The sequence below is a fragment of the Hyaena hyaena genome, unplaced genomic scaffold, assembly GCF_003009895.1.
Source record: "Hyaena hyaena isolate Hyena2069 unplaced genomic scaffold, ASM300989v1 scaffold_786, whole genome shotgun sequence".
Taxonomy (NCBI): domain Eukaryota; kingdom Metazoa; phylum Chordata; class Mammalia; order Carnivora; family Hyaenidae; genus Hyaena; species Hyaena hyaena.
In genome coordinates, this window is record NW_024081421.1 from 472,798 (window position 1) to 491,768 (window position 18,971).

Genomic DNA, 18,971 nt, shown 5'->3' on the forward strand with positions numbered 1-18,971 from the left:
CCAATTAAAAAATGGGCAATGGAATTGAATAGACATTTCTTTAGATTATATACAAATGGTCAACAAGCACAGAAAAGGTGTTAAATACCACTCGTCCTTAAGGAAATGCAAATCAAGATCACCATGAAACACTGCTTCACACCCGCTATAATCATGGCTATAATCTCTTTAAAAAAGGCAAATACCAAGTGCTGGGGAGGATGTGGTAAAACTAAACCCTGTACATTGCTCGTGGGACTGTAAACTGATACAACTGTTGTGGCAGTTTGGTGGCTCCCCAACAAATTAAATAGAATTATCAAATAACCCACCAAATCCACCACAAAATAAGTGAAGATAGGTATTCACAGAAAAACTTGTATACGAATGTTCACAGCAGTACCAGTCACATCAGCCAAAAAAGTAGAAACAACCCAAACGTTCATCAATGGATGAATGGATTTTAAAAACTGGTACACAATGCAGTATTAGTCATAAAAAGCAACAACATTCTGACATGTTACAACACGAATGAATCTTGAAAACACTATGCTAAGTGGAGAAATCAGACACAAAAGACCACATGTAATAAAACTCCACTTATAGGAAATGTCCAGAACAGGCAAAGCCACACATAACAGATTAACAGTTGCTAGAAGTCAAACGCAGAGAGGGATGAGGAGTGACTAGGAAAGGGCATGGTGTTCCTTTTGGGAGGATGGAATGTTTCAGAACCAGACAGTGGTAATGTTTGCACAACACTGAATCTACTACATTTCACCAATGGTAAATTTGGTTATGTGTATTTTATCACAATAATGAGGAATAAAAAAGGAAAAACAAGCTTTAAAAAAAAAGGCTAAGAAATTTCACTGTTGGCAAACCTTGCATTTCCAGAAATGTTAAAAGGAATAGAATTCCAGACAGAAATTTGTTATCTACTCAAATCTAGAAAAGGTAAACACGAAGTAAATATCCTTCCAAAATATAGTCCAGTGAATTGTTAGAACTTACTCAGCCAGTTCAGCTCGAAAGCGCCAATTTCTACTATTGTCTGTCACCAAAAACTCCTGAAGTTGATAAAGATATTCTCTTCTTTTGTCAATATGAAGAAGCTGAAGGGACAAAATAAAAATATGCACGAAGACAATATATAGGCATTATTACTTTTACCACACTGCTTGAAAACGATATAAACAATGTAGTTAATTCTTCTGAATTGTAAGTATTTTTAATTCTAAATTTTGGGGAAAAAAAGTACAAGTGTTTGTAATCATGATGTAACACTGTTTAGAATGAGATTTGCTGTGGACATTCTAAAATTAAAAACTGAAAGACCACCAGCAAAAGTGAAGAGAATGGGACTATTTCTTTTTTTAAGTCATTACATCTATCAAATCATGGCTACATTTTCTGACTTATGAACATACAGAGACTTAATCTTGGTGGGAATAGAAAATCAAAAATCTCAGACCACAGTGGAACTTTACTGTGTTTTTATGCAGAATAATTCAAAAGTTACCTTCAGAAAATCATGCAAATGTTTAAGGACACCTATCCTGACTTCGTCGAGGTCTTTTAAAAATCCATTGAAGATCGGAACCAGATCTGCCGCCGTCAGTTGATCTCCAAGAATAACCGCCAGCTCGTGGATAGAGAAGGCTAATGTCCTTCGAACCTTCCACTGCAGAGACAGAGATGACCATGTTCATAAGTGAAGCACACAGTACTGATTTTACTCTCAGTACATGAAGGCTAACTTACATCGGAACATCACCAATCTCTAACTAAAAGAATAGAAGTAATGGCAAGAACAGATCCTCAGTTTTAAATGTCTACTATGCATCAAAAACTGGCTGAGATGATGGGCATGGGGGAGGGCACTTGTTGGGATGAGCACTGGGTGTTATATGGAAACCAACTTGATAATAAACTATTTAAGAAAAAAAATACATACATGTTAAAAAAAAAAAAAAACTGGCTGAGAAAATTTCAAAGCCAGTACGTATTCTCTCCATTTCATTTACGAAGGGAAAAAGGATTGGAAAGCACCACTGGCATAATCTCTGTAGTTCTCTGAATGATGTCCGATTCATGGATGTGTCCCACATCCATCATCCTCGCCTGACTGTTCCCCTTCTGATTCCTGTACAGCCGATCTTGGATTAAAAAACAATAATCAAACTGGCTTTTAAGGAACTGACAACTAAGGAAATGTAGAAATGGGAAGACGTAGGAAAATTTACATTAAAAACATGTTTTTCTTCATGGGGTCTTAATTTTAAAAGTTTTACTTTGTAACTTGGCTTAAAACACTCTACTTGTGGAGAAGCTGTTTACAGCAAGGGTTTTACCCCCAAACACCCCGTTCTTGAAATAAAATTTTGTACCCACATTCAACACATCAAGCAGGTGAAGGCAGAGGTGATCTGATCGAGCGGAGGGGACGGAGGAGGCATGAAGCCCTACCATCCAGGGCCTTCTAGTCACCGGGGGCCCTGACGTGCACGTGCCACAGGAACCCTGAAAGGTCTGCGGACTGAAGACGGAAAACCACCGATGTGGAGGACGCAGCACTCTGGACGCTGGGCCTCTGTGGTCCCCTGCCCAGTTCTACTAGTGAAGAAGCGTGTGAATACGAGGTAAATTCACTTCACCCGGACCCTGGCTTCTCAACCTCATTGGTCAGTGGAGGATCTTAAACCATGTTCTCTCAAGATTACTGTCAACTCCTACCTTGCTTAATCAACAGCACGATTCCTTGAAAAATGCAATAACCACTAACACATTTAAGGGAAAATTATTCATATGTCAGCATAAATTAGTCTAACCAGACTGCTTTCTTAATAACCGAGAGATTAAATTTCACTGAAGGAACAGATTTTGTGGAAGAGGGACAAAATTTTGGTATACCATATGGTACAGCCCCTCTGGAAAACAGTGTGGAGGTTCCTCAGGAAACTAACAATAGAACTCCCTTATAACCCAGCAATAGCACTGCTAGGAATTTACCCAAGGGATACAGAAATGCTGAGGCATAGGAGCACATGTACCCCAATGTTCATAGCAGCACTCTCCACAATAGCTAAAACATGGAAAGAGCCTAAGTGTCCATCAACAGATGAATGGATCAAGAAGATGTGGTTTATCTATACCATGGAATACTACATGGCAATGAGAAACAATGAAATCTGGCCATGTGTAGCAACATGGATGGACCTTGAGGGTGTTATGCTGAGCGAAATAAGTCAGGCAGAGAAGGACAAATATCATATGTTTGCACGTATAGGAGGATTAGGAGGAACTTGACGGAGGAACAAGCGGGAGAAGAAGGGCGGAAATGGTGGGGGAAAGGGAGAGAGGCAAACCATGAGAGACTCTTGAATGCTGACAAAAACTGAGGACTGATGGATGTGGGGGGGAGGGGGGGATGGGCATGGAGGAGGGCACTTTGGGGATGAGCACTGAGTGTTATGTAGAAACTAATTTGACAATAAACTATTTGTAAAAAAAAAAAAAAAAAAAAAAAAAAAAATTTTGGTATACCATAGAAACCAGACCTAATGGCACGGGAAGTCACATCGACAAACTCTGGGAAGAGAGCCACAAAAAATACACAGATATCCAGACAAGATCACCCAGGTCAACGTTTCATATTTTGTTTTCTTTCAGAAAGAAGGGTGGTGGTGGTGGGTCTGGACAAAGTGTGCACATGTGCACCCACACACGTGCACCACACACAGAACTTCTCTCACCTTTATTCCTGCACAACCTGCTGACCCAGGGCCAGCGCTCGGAAGTGCTAACATTACTATGTGTTAAGCTCTATTAAGGTTTAAAAAAAAAAAAATCGAAGAACCCATTTATAACACTATGTCCAGAATTAATCTACACATACACTTCAGACAGTAACACGTTTGTAAGTTAGGAACTTAGGAGTGTCAAATGTGAGGATTTCCAAACTGGCACTTGGCCCATACAAAAATGAAACCTCTCTGGTATTACTTTTAAACTCTTCTGCACGTCATTTCCTGCAATACCAAGTATTTGCTGGAACATGAACAGGAATTCAGGTTTGAAGGTTTTGCAGGGAAAATCACCATGCCTTCCATCCACGCACACGGTGCTCATTCCTCAGCCGCCCTGCTCACCTGCATGTCTGATGCCAGTGTCTCATAGGTCTCCCTCAGGCAGTGCCAGTTCTGCCTGCCGAGCGTCAGGGCCACACCGGGAAGGCTGTACGCACAGTGCTTAGCAATCTCAGTGTCGACCGTCTGGGCACGAGAGGGGTCCGTCATAGATAAATACTGATCTAACAGAGCCTGAGGCACAACATCCTAATGAGGAGAGAGACACGACAGTGATTCATTTTAGCAGTGTAAGCAAAAATCAGGTAAACGTATTTTTAAATATATTAATTTTTATTTTTTTATTTGAGAGAAAGAGCGTGTGAATACAGGGGAGAGGGGCAGAGGGAGGGAGGGAGGGAAGGGGAGAGAGGGAGAGAGAGAGAATAAGAATCTTAAGCACACTCCACATTCAGTGCAGAGCCTGATGCAGAGCTCGATTCCATAACCCTGGGATCATGACCTAAGCTGAAATCAAGAGTCAGCCATTCAACCAAATGAACCACCCAGGCACCCTAAATATATGAATTTTAACATAGCATCTCAACTAACAGAGAAAAAACCAGTCTCAAAGTTTTAGGTATCTACTAACTGAAATGAGGTAGGAAAAACATGCTAAGGGAAATACGTAAATAAGCAAAAGCAAATCTAGAAGGAAAATGGGAAGACTTTAAAACAGATAACAGCTCAAAAGATGATTAGAACTGATTACTACATTTAAAAGACACATTAAAAGACCAGCACGTATCAAAGACTATAAAGTTTGATGTAACCTAGTACATGTAAGAAAATATGCATTCATGTGCACTATCACCAACATGTATTTTATAAAAACAACACCTGCCTTTAAATGGAAATCGAGCAACTATCTATAAATTTTTTTTTAATGTTGATTTATTTTTGAGAGAGAAAGAGTACGAGCAGGGGAGGGACAGAGAGAGAGAAGGAGACACAGAATCTGAAGTAGGTTCCAGGCTCTGAGTTGTCAGCACAGAGCCCAACACAGGGCTCAAACCACCAACGGTGAGATCATTACCTGAGCTAAGGTGGGACTCTTAATCGACTGAGCTACTCAGGTGCCCCAATGATCTATAAAAGTTTAAAGTGTATAAATATCTAACCATCTGTATAAATGTGAGGAAAAGAAGAATGTATACACAATCTTGCTCATGTACATATACAGCTCTGGAAGAATACACAAAAGAAATGCATAAATGGTTGCTTTGGGAGCAGCCAAGTGGATAGAGGAGAAAAGCCGAGAAGGAACTATCACTGACTGCCTTTGTATCTTTTGAATTTTGAACTATGTAAACTTATATTTTTTAAAAATAAAATGGGGCACCTGGGTGGATCAGTCGGTTAAGCGTCTGACTTCACCTCAAGTCATGGTCTTGTAGTTTATGAGTTTGAGGCCCACGTCAGCCTCTGTGCTGACAGCTTGGAGCCTGGAACCTGCTTCTGATTCTGTCTCCCTCTCTCTGCCCCTCCCCAGCTCACATTCTGTCTCTCTCTCTCAAAATTAAACATTAAAATTTTTTAATGTTTTTGTAAACATTAAAATTAAAACTGCAATAAATTCATTGAAAGAATGAGACCGTCTGTTTTTATTGACTTGAAAATATGTGTACAGTAGAAGTGGTGAAAAGACTGTTTCACAGTGCCATGAATACCATTTTTTTTTTAATGTTTTTTTAAAATTTATTTCTGAGAGAGAGAGAGACAGCATGAGCAGGGGAGGGTCAGAGAGAGAGAGGGAGTCACAGACTGAAACAGGCTCCAGGCTCTGAGCTGGCAGTCAGCCCAGAGTCTGACGCGGGGCTCGAACCCACGAACCGCAAGATCATGACCTAAGCAAAAGTCGGACGCTTAACCGACTAAGCCACCCAGGCGCCCCCAATTTTGTTTTTAACAAGCAGAAAAAGAACATATATCATCTGACCTAGGAAATCTACAGTCCCAGAAGCAAACACCACACACAATCACGATGAGTGTGGTACTGCTTGTAAAACAGGGGACTAAACCTGCAGCAAGCAAGGAACTACAGAGGTGTGATGCCTTTGCGAGATGGAGGCCATGCGGCACGGACAATGTGCTGCCGTGGCGGGTGGGGGTGGGGGTAGTGATGGCGGCAAGCACGTGGAAAGGTCAACACATGCACATGCGTGCACACACACCTTTGTGCAAGGTACAAACCATCATATTCCAAATATTCCATAAACATATTTCCCCACATTTAAAATTTCTGAAACTGGAGTGTAACTTGTCACTGATGGCACTGTATGTGGCTTTGGGACATTCTTTCATATTTTCGTCTGAAATAGAGCTCTATCTTGTAATTTAAAAAAAATGTTTTTTTATTTATTATTTTTGAGACACAGAGACAGAGCACGAGTGGGGGAGGGTCAGAGAGAGAGGAAGACACAGAATCTGAAACAGGCTCCAGGCTCTGAGCTGTCAGCAGAGAGCCGGACACGGAGCTTGAACCCATGAACCGTGAGATGAGGACCTGAGCTGAAGTCGGACGCTCAACCGACTGAGACACCTAGGTGTCCCTGTATCTTGTAATTCCTGGCAGATGAGGAATCATGACATACTTAGGTACAACGGCATGATTCTGACAAAAGGGGGTGCATATGCATGTTTCTGTACTGATAAAATGTTAATGAAGATATATACAAGGAGCTGTGATCCGTGCTTACTCTGAAGAATGTGATCACAGGTGTGAGAAGAGAAGACTTCTGCTTGTGTTTTACTTATCTGAAGCTTCTTATCAAAAGTACGATAGACTAGTTTTATTTTTTAAAAGCTCATTGTAAAAAGGACCAAATTCAGTAAGAAATGGGTTTAGAACAGGAGTGGACAAGGTGCACACCACATAAAGACCGGTCACTTACTTGTACTTTAGATCTCCTCTCCTCATCAGGGCTAAAACTGCTGTTGGTGCTCAAGTCCGAGTCATTATGAATATAGTGAAGGGCAGAGTCCATATTCTGTTAGGAAAAAATATTTACGTCAACAACCGTCCCTTCTGTCAGTTTCCTTCACTTAAAGCATCTTACTAAGTCACTTACCTTTCAAGACTGCCAGATAACATACACACACAAATTCTTCATGCTTTTAAAAGCTTATAAACATATCTAAGACCTCCTAAGAGCTTCCCCTGACTTAAATCAAATATGAATAGATTGCTAAGTGTATGAAAATGAATTCCAGAATAAATTCACTAAAATGTAAATTTAGCAGCAGTTTTGAAATGGCTCAAATACCTAAAATTAGCTTATTCATAAGATAGTATTTACAGGGTGCTTTCAGTCAACGTTTTAGAGGCCATGCGAGGTCATATGTAGCTTTTCTTCTACCGTTTCTATTGCTGGCTATCTCTAATTTCACAAATACACTTTTTTAACAGCTCTAAAAAAAACCCTCCAAAACAAACAAAACACCTTCTGAAATGCAGAGATATCACAGTATTCAACTCTCCAATGCTGACAGGTGGCCAGGGTTTCAGTCTGAAGCACTGGTATTATAAAAGATTTCTAATCTACCAGATGTCACCTAACAAAAACCAAAAGAGAAATCCACTAACGCTCTAAGGACCCTCTCCATCCCCAGTGTGTCTGTAGGCGCTCTTTCCCCAGCTTATTGCTCAAGCCGCTCTGATCTGTGACCGTTTGATTCTGGCAACCAGTGGTGTATTCCTTATCCCTGATTTAGATAAACAAGGGATAAGAAATACTGATACCACATGATGCCGGCTTGGCGGGGGGAATGCAGGGGGAGATCAGGGAAGATCACACAGAACAGCTCCAAGTACACAGCGAAGATGATGCTAGTAACAGTACCCACCCTCACACTCCAGAGTCCAGATAATGCCACTGGCCCCTCCGCAACATGGCCTCAAGTCCCGATCTTCTGCTCAGAATATTGTGTTGCTTGCTGCAGTGAAATGGTCCGATCAGAAACAAAGCACCTCTCCAAAAAGAAAAGGGAAGAGTTAATTATTCTTGATAAAGGGCTTTGTTTCCAGTAAGACTATTTCACTGCAGTGAGCTACGTTAACACATCGAGGCTACTCAAATGGTCGTGTAGACAGGATTGGGATTTACGTTTCCAAGCACTGAACATGACACTAATGTCACAAAGACAGGATGTGGTGACAATTACTTTTACTTTATGTAAGAGGGACAGCTGAGGAAATCAGCAACAAACGGAACGTACTGATGAGAAAGTGATTAGCTACAACTGTTCCCCAACAAAAGACTTCGGATCGGAACTATTCTCACTGGATAAACGCTTGACTGAGTGCGTTACCTCAACGGCATCGCTGATTAAAGGCACGGAGGCATCGAGATTTATTTTACAGTTTGGCAGCTCATTCGCACCCGGCGCGTCCTGCCCGTCACTTCTCTTGTCGGCGTCGCCGGCCTCCTCGCGGGCGTCCAGACTGGAGGCGCGCAGCGCGGCGGACAGCACGTCCACTTGCGCTGTGGGCGGAACACGGAAAGGGCGTGTGAGCGGCAAAAAAAACAGTGTGCTTGCCAGTTTCTCCTCCGTTCGCATTACAGGTTATCAATGAAATGTATACTTTTCTGACACTGCCATCAAAAAGCTGAAAAAAAACTACTGTGGTAAATCATTAGTCCTTCAAGAGAAAAAAGGAGAAAACTAATATGCTTTCATGGGATTAAAAATGTTTATCCACTACTGTACATTATTCTGCGTTAGTATGAGAGAGAGAGGCTATCTAGTTTTGGAGGTACCTCCAGTTTATTAAAAGGAGTCAATTTCAGTGTAAGTTAACTATGTTTTGGTAGTGCAGGAATCAAACTGACAAGGCTTACTTACTAAGCTATTTTAGCAGAAGAGCAGTCACACAAGCCCTGCCAACATAAAACAATGGGAATTACAAAGATTTTTGTTGCAATTACATTTTAACACGTCATATCTTATTCCAGTTTATTTCCCCCTAATTCCTTTTGAACATGCAATCAGTGACTTAGACATCCCAAACTGAGCACTGTCTTGCTTGCAGCAAACCAAAATGACCAATTATAGCACTGGCTATGTTTCGAGTTACACCTTCTTTATAAAAGTGATTCAAAACTAAAATAAGGCATTCTTCCTTCCCCCAAAACAAATGAGACACTCAGCAAAAAAATGCTGCTTAGAATTTACTTTAAGTAACAATTCACCTGGAAGCTCAGCATATAAAAATTCATCAACTTCAAAGTTAATTAGTACAAAGGTCAGAAAATATGTTCCCTCTCTACTTAAAGATTATAAAAAAGCAATCAGAGTACTCTCATTGAGTCAATCTCTTACTGTGCTGCAGCATCAGAGATTTCAAGAGACATACAGAGATACAAGAGACATACAGGATGCAGTTCTAGTCTACTAGGTCATTAGTTGCTAAATTAAGTAAACTGAAGATGTTTAATCATAAAAAGTCACTCATGAAATGAAAAGTAATGCTCATTCTTTTGAGAATTCCAGCTATAATTTTTACTAATCCTTATAAGTGATTTAGTTAGGCCCCCTTCTGGAATCTTCTAAGTTCCAAAACAAAATCACAACAGTATCAAAAGAGATTGTACAACACATAAAGGTCAAAATGTTTTATCCCACATAAAATGCATGGGGGCGGGGGATGTGAGAGCGCCCTAATGCATTTTATCTCTGCTTCCCAGGAAGTAACTGATTAATGAAAGCCTTAAGGAAAATGCCTTACCTGAGTCATTTATCTCTACAGGGACCACTTACTTCTCTTTGTTTATTTGCTAGAGACAGCGTGAAAAGAGGAAGGACAGAGAGAGACACAGTCTGAAGTAGGCTCCAGGCTCTGAGCCATCAGCACAGATGGCAATGCTCGAAGCACAAACCGCGGGGATCATGACCTGAGCCAAAGTTGGACACTTAACTGACAGAGCTACCCGGGTGCCCCCCTCTATTTTAATGTTTGTGCACTGGAAAAAGTTTAAGTGAGTTACACTGTGATGTTACCTTCCTCAAAAAATTGATATAAAGATTATCAAGACAGAGCCTAGTGCTGATTCCCGAGGAACCCTGATCTGCTTCAATTCTTGGGCCAGAGAATAAGGTAGATTCTAACGCCTGGCTAATGCTGACATTTTAGAAGGATGTCACCACCACGACAAATTTAAGAAAACACAACATACAGGTCTTCATCAAGATCTCCATTTTACTTATAATACAGATGGAGATCCCAGGAATTGGGGCTGTTTTCATCGTGGCCTCATGAAAGAAATGCAGACCCTAGTGATTCAAGCTCAGAAACAGGGACCACCTAGAAACTTCGCATTTTACTCCTTTCCTGAAGAAGCTGGTAGGGTTATAATCTCTAACTCTTCCACATATTATACTGGTGGTTAGTCACCATTTCCTAACAACTTATTGATTTCAAGCAAGGAACATTATGATTTTTCTTACCACAGCTACAAAAATGGCTCAATTCTTCCATTGGGCCTAAATTGGGTAGAAATCTGTATTTTGTGAGCCTGGGCACTTTTTCCTTTTGTAGTCCATGAATCTAGATACAGTAAACCAAGCTGGCATCAATAAGGCTACTCAGTAATAGAGTTCAATCCTGAATCAGCTTGGCAACAGACAAAGACCGAAAAACCTCAAATTACCTCAGTAAGTATTTTAGAAAAGGGGATCTCTTACACCTTCTTTGCCTTTCACTACTTCCCTCTCTGGCCTTCCATGTAGGCTATGTTTCTGTTCTAGAACACAGCAAGAGCTTTCTTTTTCTGACAAGAATATCTCATTCTGATCCCTGGAAACACATAAATTTTTTGACCAAAAAGCCCACAAAGTTAAAAAAAAAAAAAAAATCCATGCTTTGAAGAAGAGTTAAAGTAGCAAGACTGATCAGCAAGGGCTGCCTTAAAAGAAGAACCCCTAGCCTTGTTATTGTTTCCCACGACACCGCCCACTGGACAGCGAGTGATACGGCGAAGGAACAGGTGACACAGACGCTTGGGAACGTGGAAACCTGACTGCTGAGCATGTGTCCTCGTTTTACCATTTTATAGCCCAGCTGACAAGAAAAAATTACACATGCAACATGTGCAGTTCAATCGCTGGTCAGCAGTTAGGGTCCCCATTTTGGACTAAGGGTCTGCCTTTCAAATACGTGGACATTTTCTGACAGTTCTGAAGGAAATGGATGCCCACAAGGCAGAATCAAAAATGAGAGGGGCGCCAGGGTGGCTTAGTCGGTTAAGCGTCCGACTTTCGCTTAGGTCATGATCTCGTGGTTTGCAGGTTCGAGCCCCGCGTCGGGCTCTGTGCTGACTGCCAGCTCAGAGCCTGGAGCCTGTTTCAGTCTGTGACTCCCTCTCTCTCTGACCCTCCCCTGCTCATGCTGTCTCTCTCTCTCTCTCCTAGAAATAAATAAAACATAAAAAAAAAAAAAATTAAAAAAAAAAAAAAGAATCAAAAATGAGAAAGCATCCAAAACTAAGGTATATCCCTTCAAAATACCTTCTGACACTACAGAAAACTAAGGCACAGTTACTGAAACTGACAGAAGTTAAACATGTCCTCAGATTTCAATAAAATTAAAAATTCAAGCATTCTGTAGCCTAAGCAGAAAATGCCCAACACAGGCCCACTGATACTTTACTGTAGAACATCTGACACACAGGCAGCGTGTGCACCAAGCGTCTCATCCTTCTGTGCTCTCTGACGCTGGGATTTCTGTCTGGTTTGTGGCTGCTATATATTTAGTGCTTAGGAAAGTATCTGGCACAATAGTAGGTGCTCACTAAGTAAGGCCGAGTGAATGAATCCCTGCACAGGTTATGAAAGTGTCATTATTACAGACAGGAAGAGCACCAGGACAAATTTAAACTGCAGCATGCCTAAGAGCTAATTTAGAAAGAAAACTGATTAAATCACAATATAGTGCTTGTGCTGAAATCTCTTAACTGCAGCCTGTAAATTTATAGTACTATTTTAAGGCAAACAGTATTAGCTGTCTTCGGAAACACAAAGTCATATCCTAAAACTTGTACATGCAGGTCTTTTTATTTTATTTTATTTTTTTAATTTTTTTTTTTAATGTTTTATTTATTTCTAGGAGAGAGAGAGAGACAGCGTGAGCGGGGGAGGGTCAGAGAGAGAGGGAGACACAGACTGAAACAGGCTTCAGGCTCCGAGCTGGCAGTCAGCACAGGGCCCGACGTGGGGCTCGAACCCACGAACCGCGAGATCATGACCTAAGCGAAAGTCGGACGCTTAACCGACTAAGCCACCCAGGCGCCCCGTGTGCAGGTCTTTTTAAAAAGCACACTATGAATAGCGCTTTTAGCTTATTTGTGAAAACAATTTTAATGCGGCCTATTTGATATTTCAGTTGACACTTGTTAAGTGCCACAATGTGGCAGAGACCTAGCAGGTCTGTAACGCATGCAGTGAGAGCTCCCAGAACAGGCCAAAAAAGCTGGGCCAGCAATCTTTTTTCATAAAAATGGAGCATAAGATTCACTGGAAATAGGAGTTACTGAAGTTTGATCAACTGAATAAACGAATAGTAAAATTTTTAAAGCTAAAAGCTATAAATGTGTATCAAAAGTTGGATACCCTCAGCTGTGAACATCCCTAGTTTGAGGTATAATTCTGTGTCTCACTGCTCCTCATCTGGGGGTGTGGAAGGGATGGGGACAAACTACTACAGGAAGATTCTAACGAAGACTCTAACAAAACAAAAGCCTCAGTAGTTGCTGTATCACCAAGCTGTCATACACTGCGGAATCCCAGGTCATGGTTATAGATCAGAGACAGGAGCCACACTGAGGAGTGAGCAAACTAAGTAAAGCGGTAAGATTATTTTTCATAAAAGATAATCTACCATGAGAGGTAAAAAACAGGACATTCTATTAGAAATATTCCATCCTCTGTTCTTGCCCTTGTTTCAGAACACAGTAAAAAGAATGATCAAAATAAATAAATAAAAAGGAATGAACTAGTGATACATGGAATAACCAGGATAACTCTCAAAAACGTGACACCAAGTGACAGAGGTCAGACTCAAAAATAACTTATATTACTTGCTTCTATTTATGTGGCATTCTGGAAGAGGCAAAAATCACAGGGACAGAAAACAGGTCAGTGGTCGCTCGTGGCTGGGCAGGAAAGGAAGGACTGACTATAGATGCACAAAGGAATGTTCTAGGTTGATGGTAACGGTTCTGCATCTTGACAGTGGTAAGGGTCACACACAACTGTATGTGCGTCTACTCTTACACAAGTGTCCATTCAAAAGACTGGATTCTACAGATCTGAATTATATTCCAATAAACCTAACAGAAAAGGTTAAAAAGAAGAAACTGGTCATCTGCCAGTTAAATTAAAACAACTTTCAAATATCAAAGATATGAATTTGTCTTTAGTCAAATCACTTAATTTTTCTCCAAGTGTAAAATTATCACAGGAAATCCTTGAAAATGATAAATTAAAGCCAAATAAAGATAATTGTGATTTTAACCACCACTGATGTAATTTTCAAAGTTTAAAGAAGCAGGTTTTGTATGTTTTAGAAGAATACTAAAAATATCCCTTTATCTGCTTTAAAAATGAGTATTTCCTGAGGTGCCTGGATGTGTCCGACTTCGGCTCAGGTCATGATCTCGTGCTTCATGAGTTCCACCCCACATCAGACTCTTCTGCTGTCAGCACAGAGACCAGACCGTTCAGATCCTCTGTCCCCCTCACTCTGTGCCCCTCCCCTGCTTGCCTGACCACTGTCAAAAATAAAAATAAACATTAAAAAAAATAGTATTTCCCAACACTGAGCAAACCGACAGCTTAGAAATTTTAGCTTCTGGAACTAACAAGGCAAAAAAAAAAAAAAAAAAAAAAAAAAAAAAAAAAAACATCCATAAAGCGATAGGCGATCTGAAGACGTGTAGTTACAGGACTTTTCCAGAACTGTGTTTTGTTCTGAATACTACTTCACTGAATGGTTACAGAGAGCCCCCAGGAGGGCTTTAGTCTTCAAAGGGAAAGATAATACTTGCATCGGTCCCCGCTGCGGTGGGCAGAACAACGGGGACCCTTCCAGCGTGCCGCATCGCCCACAGACTGCCCTAGAACACACACCCTCTTTATTCTAACCTTGAAACCACCTCTAGAGCTACTGTCACAATGAAAGAATCTGGGTGATACACGTATAACCCAATGGAAAAGAAAAGTCAAAAGTGAGAAAAAGAAATCCAGTTTACAACTCTTAAAACACCATGGTCCACAGGAAACAGATACCTCTGTCTGGACCACAGCCCCTTCTTAAAAAGCAAAACTGCATCTGCTGCTATTTTATAAAAAAGTTAGTAAGGCCCAGAGAAAATATTTTGTTAAGGCAGGGCTCCAGATGTGAAATGGTAAATATAAAGCATGGTTTGAATGACTGTGAAAATTTCAGGGCGAGTGATCTATAAATCAACAAATCTGTATATGTATGCCACGATCAGAAACACAGTGATGAGCTTATCTAAATGAAATTTACTAAATATCAGGTTAAGTGTATTTATCAAGACAAGAACTCATGATTATGGTGAAAATAAATTCTTTAAAAAAAAAATTTTTTTTAATGTTTCATTTTTTTATTTCTGAGAGAGAGAGAGAGAGAGAGTGTGAGCAGGGGAGGGTCAGAGAGAGAGGGAGATACAGAATCTGAAACAAGCTCTAGGCTCTGAGCTGGCTGTGAGCACAGAGCCCAATGCGGGGCTCGAACCCACGAACCATGAGATAGTGACCTGAGCTGAAGTTGGACGCTTAATCGACTGAGCCACCCAGGCGCCCCGAAAATAAATTCTTAACAGGCAATTTTTCTGGGGAAAAAAGTCACCAATAATCGTTTATATCAGCTTTAGAGTAAAGAACTTGATAGACTCTTCCATACCTTTAACGTCTGGATCATCAATATGCGGCTCTAGATTTTCTATCATTTCTTCAAGCTCCTTTCTGGTGGCCATAGTGATATTTGAAGAACCTGGTATGGTGACTTCTGGTGTTTCTTCTGGTCCCTCTGGGCTGAGGATACTCCCAGAGCCCTGCTCAAGCTCTATATCTAGATCTATTTCAGGAAGAGGAGTCCTCCAGAAATGGAAGGAGTTGTACAATTCCTGATCTAAAAGAGCTGAATCTGGTGAGCTGGTGCCACCCTCTGGCCGTAATGTAGATTTGTAGTTAGCGGGCTTTTTATCATTCTCATTACTAGCTGCTTCCTGATGAGATTCTGAGGACAAAGTACAAAGTAAAGAGCTGTCCATTGGAACACTTATTTCACCTGGAGATTTCCTAGATGTTTCAGCATGATCTTCCACCATATTTTCCAGTTTGACACTGGAATTACTAATACTGGGATCTGAAGAAACATCCTCTGGCCTGATCTGTACATCGTCTGGGACTTCTTGATCTCTGATCCTTTTATTGTTTCATTTGGGGAAAAAAGAAATGAAAGTATAAAAATAATTACTGGAAAAAACTCAATGAAAGATACTACATAAAGTATTTAGACACATTAAATATTAAAAATTACATATTATCCATTCAAACTGTATAGTTAGTGTACTGGCAATGCTTCTTTTTCCATCAGCTGTTCTGTGTTCAGAGATGTAAATATCTGTTAAGTGTCTAGATTTTAAAGCAATACAGGAGTCGGAAAAGATAATACTGTAGAATCCCAGGATTCTTAAATACCAAGCTAATTTCAATAATAAACTAAATAAAAGAGAAATTGTAGGAAGATAAATGCCTACAATGCATTTAAAAAATGATCTGATTCTTATGATTATGGTATCACCACTGCTCCAATGACATACTGAAAAGCTGAGAAATAAAGCTTATTTGCTTACATAAAAAAGGAAAAAACCTCTATACTAGTGTTAGAAAAGATCCTTCCTAACTCACAAAATATTAAAATTCACTTAAGTGTGAATAAACTTTTTAAAATTTCTTCCACTTTCCAGTTCTACTCCCAAAGGTTTTTTCCCAAAATAGAGTCATAATGTAATTAATAAGGACAGATGGTACAAGCTCCCAAATTCAAGTCCACTGATTATTACCATCCATTATCTAAACTAAAGCACTACAATAAGTCTGAATGTTTATTCCTTATATTTTATCTGACTCAATTAAATTTAACAAACATGTATTGAGCACCTACTAGGAGCCAGGAAATGAAGCCAGTATTGAGGATCCACATGTGACTGAAATGCAGGTCTTGTCAAGGAGATTACAATTGGAGGGAGACAGGAGAAACAAATATGCAAGCCAAGTACCTGCCAGACAAAGTGTGGAGCACAGCAGTACGCACGCTGAGCGCAGGAGGTGGGGATGGAGCTGAAATTGAAAGGCTTAGAGGAAATGACAGGAATGGGTTTAGAAGAGCCAGTAAATGTTTATGAAGCAAAGGAGGAGAAAATGTATTCAAGGAAGAAAAAGCATATGCAAAGGCAGGAGTGACAGAAAAGGTATTACATACTCAGAAAGCAGCCAGGAGTTTCTTACGGCGAAGAGAAGGGAATGACAGGTGACCAGGGTGAAAACCTTCACCAGAACCACTGTATTCCATACCAAACACCTACAGAATGGATCCTATGGGCTATAGGGAATAATGCAGGAATTAGGAAAACTGCATTTTACATGTGCTATTTTTGAGACAGCATTCTGGAAGCAGTGTAGGAAATGGGGTGGAGGGGAGACAGGAGGCAGGGACTATGGGAAGGGTGGGGAGAGGCAATGATGACTTTGTGAACTAAGACAAGGCGTCTGGGGCTAGAGAAAAAGTAAACACATTCAAATGACAACAAGACCAACAGGGCACGTTTACTACTGCATGCTGGAGATGGGAAACAAAGGGAGGAATCTGGAAAGTTGGCCAAATTTCTGGCTAGCGTGACGGGACAGATCCTGGTAGTAGCAACTGAAAGTGGAAAATGCCAGAACAGTTTAATGAGAAAGCTAATGGGTTCTGGTTAGTTAGGACAGGCTAAGTGAGCTATCTAGGGCACACTCCAGGTAGGGATGCCCATGGGAAACTGGTCAGACACCGGGGACAGATCTAGAGGTCGCCAATCAAAAGGACGTGTGCGGGCCTTCAATGTGTGCGAGGCAAGAAAGGTGAACGAAAACACGATGGGCACACAGAGTGAGTGTGGGGGCATTTTTCTCGTGACGCCTGAAAGAGGTCAGAAGAGACATAGGAAGTGCAGGCACAGGAGACCGGTGAAATCACTGAAAAAGCATCGTCTTTTGAGAAGAACAAACATGGGCTCAAGAACACAAGTGCACAAATTAAATGGGTGAAGAGCCACCTCTTTCTAAGGAATATGAAAGGGAAGTAAGGATGGGTGGAGTAGATCAATTTGAAGGTGAATGTGGGGCAAAAATTAAAAGGTGCTCTCTTGAAACAGTATATGCTTTGAAACAGACACAAAGATACTAAACAGGGGCTTACCAGGACCATGAAAATGGAAGGGGACATTAACACCTGTGCAATATCCCAGGTAAGTAGCCACCATGAAATCATCAATTCCCCCTGATCGGGCTTTAGTAATGTCCACATTGTTTTAAATGTAGAAAAATTATGTAAGAAGTCATCTGGAAACATATCACACATGGCATTTTAATTCTGGTGTTTCCCTTCTGTTTTAGGACTCTCGAGTCAGTCAGTGTGCACACACAAGAGAGTTGTTGGGCCTGCGGGAGAGCTGGGTCCCAAGATCTGAGGCCCTTGTCCCTATTGCCTGCACTGCACCCCCATAAATCAGCACTTGGATTCCGCAGTTACTCCTTATTCATACAGGAGGGACTGGCTTAGACAACTTGTAAAATCCTTCCCTTTCCGAAACTGTTCCTGAAGCTAGTGCTTCCATGCCAATTAAATTTCTTCTACGTGATTATTTTCCAGTCATGTGATCCTTACTAGAAGACATTATTTTACTTTTGCTTAAATAATTTTAATGTGATAATTGGTGAAATCTGAATGGCATCTCTAGATTACATGACTGTGCCATATTGATGTTAATTTCTTAATTTTGGTAACTGGACTGTGGTTATATAGCCATGTCTGCATTTTGAAAAACACATGCTGAAATATTTACAAAAGGTAAAAAGAGTATCATGTCTAAAACATTCTCAAAGAACACAGAAAAAAGAACAGTAAAGCAAATATAGTAAAATATCCCATTTGGAGAATCTGAAGGGTATATGGGATTCTCTGTGCTATTTTTGCTATGGAAATTAAATTTTTAGAAACTATAGTAACAAGATTTTGCTTGGTGGGAGTGTGGACCAAATGGGTTAAAACTTGTAAGACTTTATCTATTATCTGATAAATTAAAAGTACTTGCATTTAAAATACACATAAAGAACCCAATTAAAAGGTCATTCAGGGGGTACCTGGCTTGCTCAGTCAGTGGAACGTGTAACTTGATCTTGCGGTGGTAAATTTGAGCCCCATGTTGGGCATAGAGAGCACTTAAAGATAAATAAATAAATAAATACATAAACTTATAAAAAAAAAAAAAAGCCATTCACAGTATGCAAAAACTATTCCATGGGTCTGAAGTTCCTTGATTACTATTCTTACTGTGGCCATTAAGATTAAATTTTAGAGGCACCTGGGTGGCTTAGTTGAGCTTCTGACTTCAGCTCTGGTCATGATCTCATAGTCCATGAGTTTGAGCCCCATGTCGGGTTCTGTGCTGACAGCTCAGAGCCTGGAGCCTGCTTAAGATTCTATGTCTCCCTCTCTCTCTCTGCCCCTTCTCTGCTCACATTCTGTCTCTCTCTCGAAAATAAAATAAAAACATGAAAAAAAATAAAAGAATAAATTTT

At 40.5% G+C, this 18,971-nt stretch overlaps 1 protein-coding gene across 5 annotated transcripts in view; it reads right to left on the bottom strand.

Annotated features, from left to right (window-relative positions):
• Nucleotides 1-18,971, bottom strand: part of PPP4R1 (protein phosphatase 4 regulatory subunit 1) — a 61,260-nt gene that overhangs the window by 4,738 nt on the left and 37,551 nt on the right. For all 5 annotated transcript variants that reach the window (XM_039219088.1, XM_039219086.1, XM_039219087.1 and 2 more), the window contains 6 exons: nucleotides 15,031-15,554; nucleotides 8,418-8,590; nucleotides 7,001-7,096; nucleotides 4,131-4,316; nucleotides 1,502-1,663; nucleotides 994-1,094 (listed from right to left, as the gene is read on the bottom strand). In XM_039219088.1, the coding sequence (XP_039075019.1) occupies nucleotides 994-1,094; nucleotides 1,502-1,663; nucleotides 4,131-4,316; nucleotides 7,001-7,096; nucleotides 8,418-8,590; nucleotides 15,031-15,554 (1,242 nt within the window). The remainder of the gene's footprint in view (nucleotides 1-993; nucleotides 1,095-1,501; nucleotides 1,664-4,130; nucleotides 4,317-7,000; nucleotides 7,097-8,417; nucleotides 8,591-15,030; nucleotides 15,555-18,971) is intronic.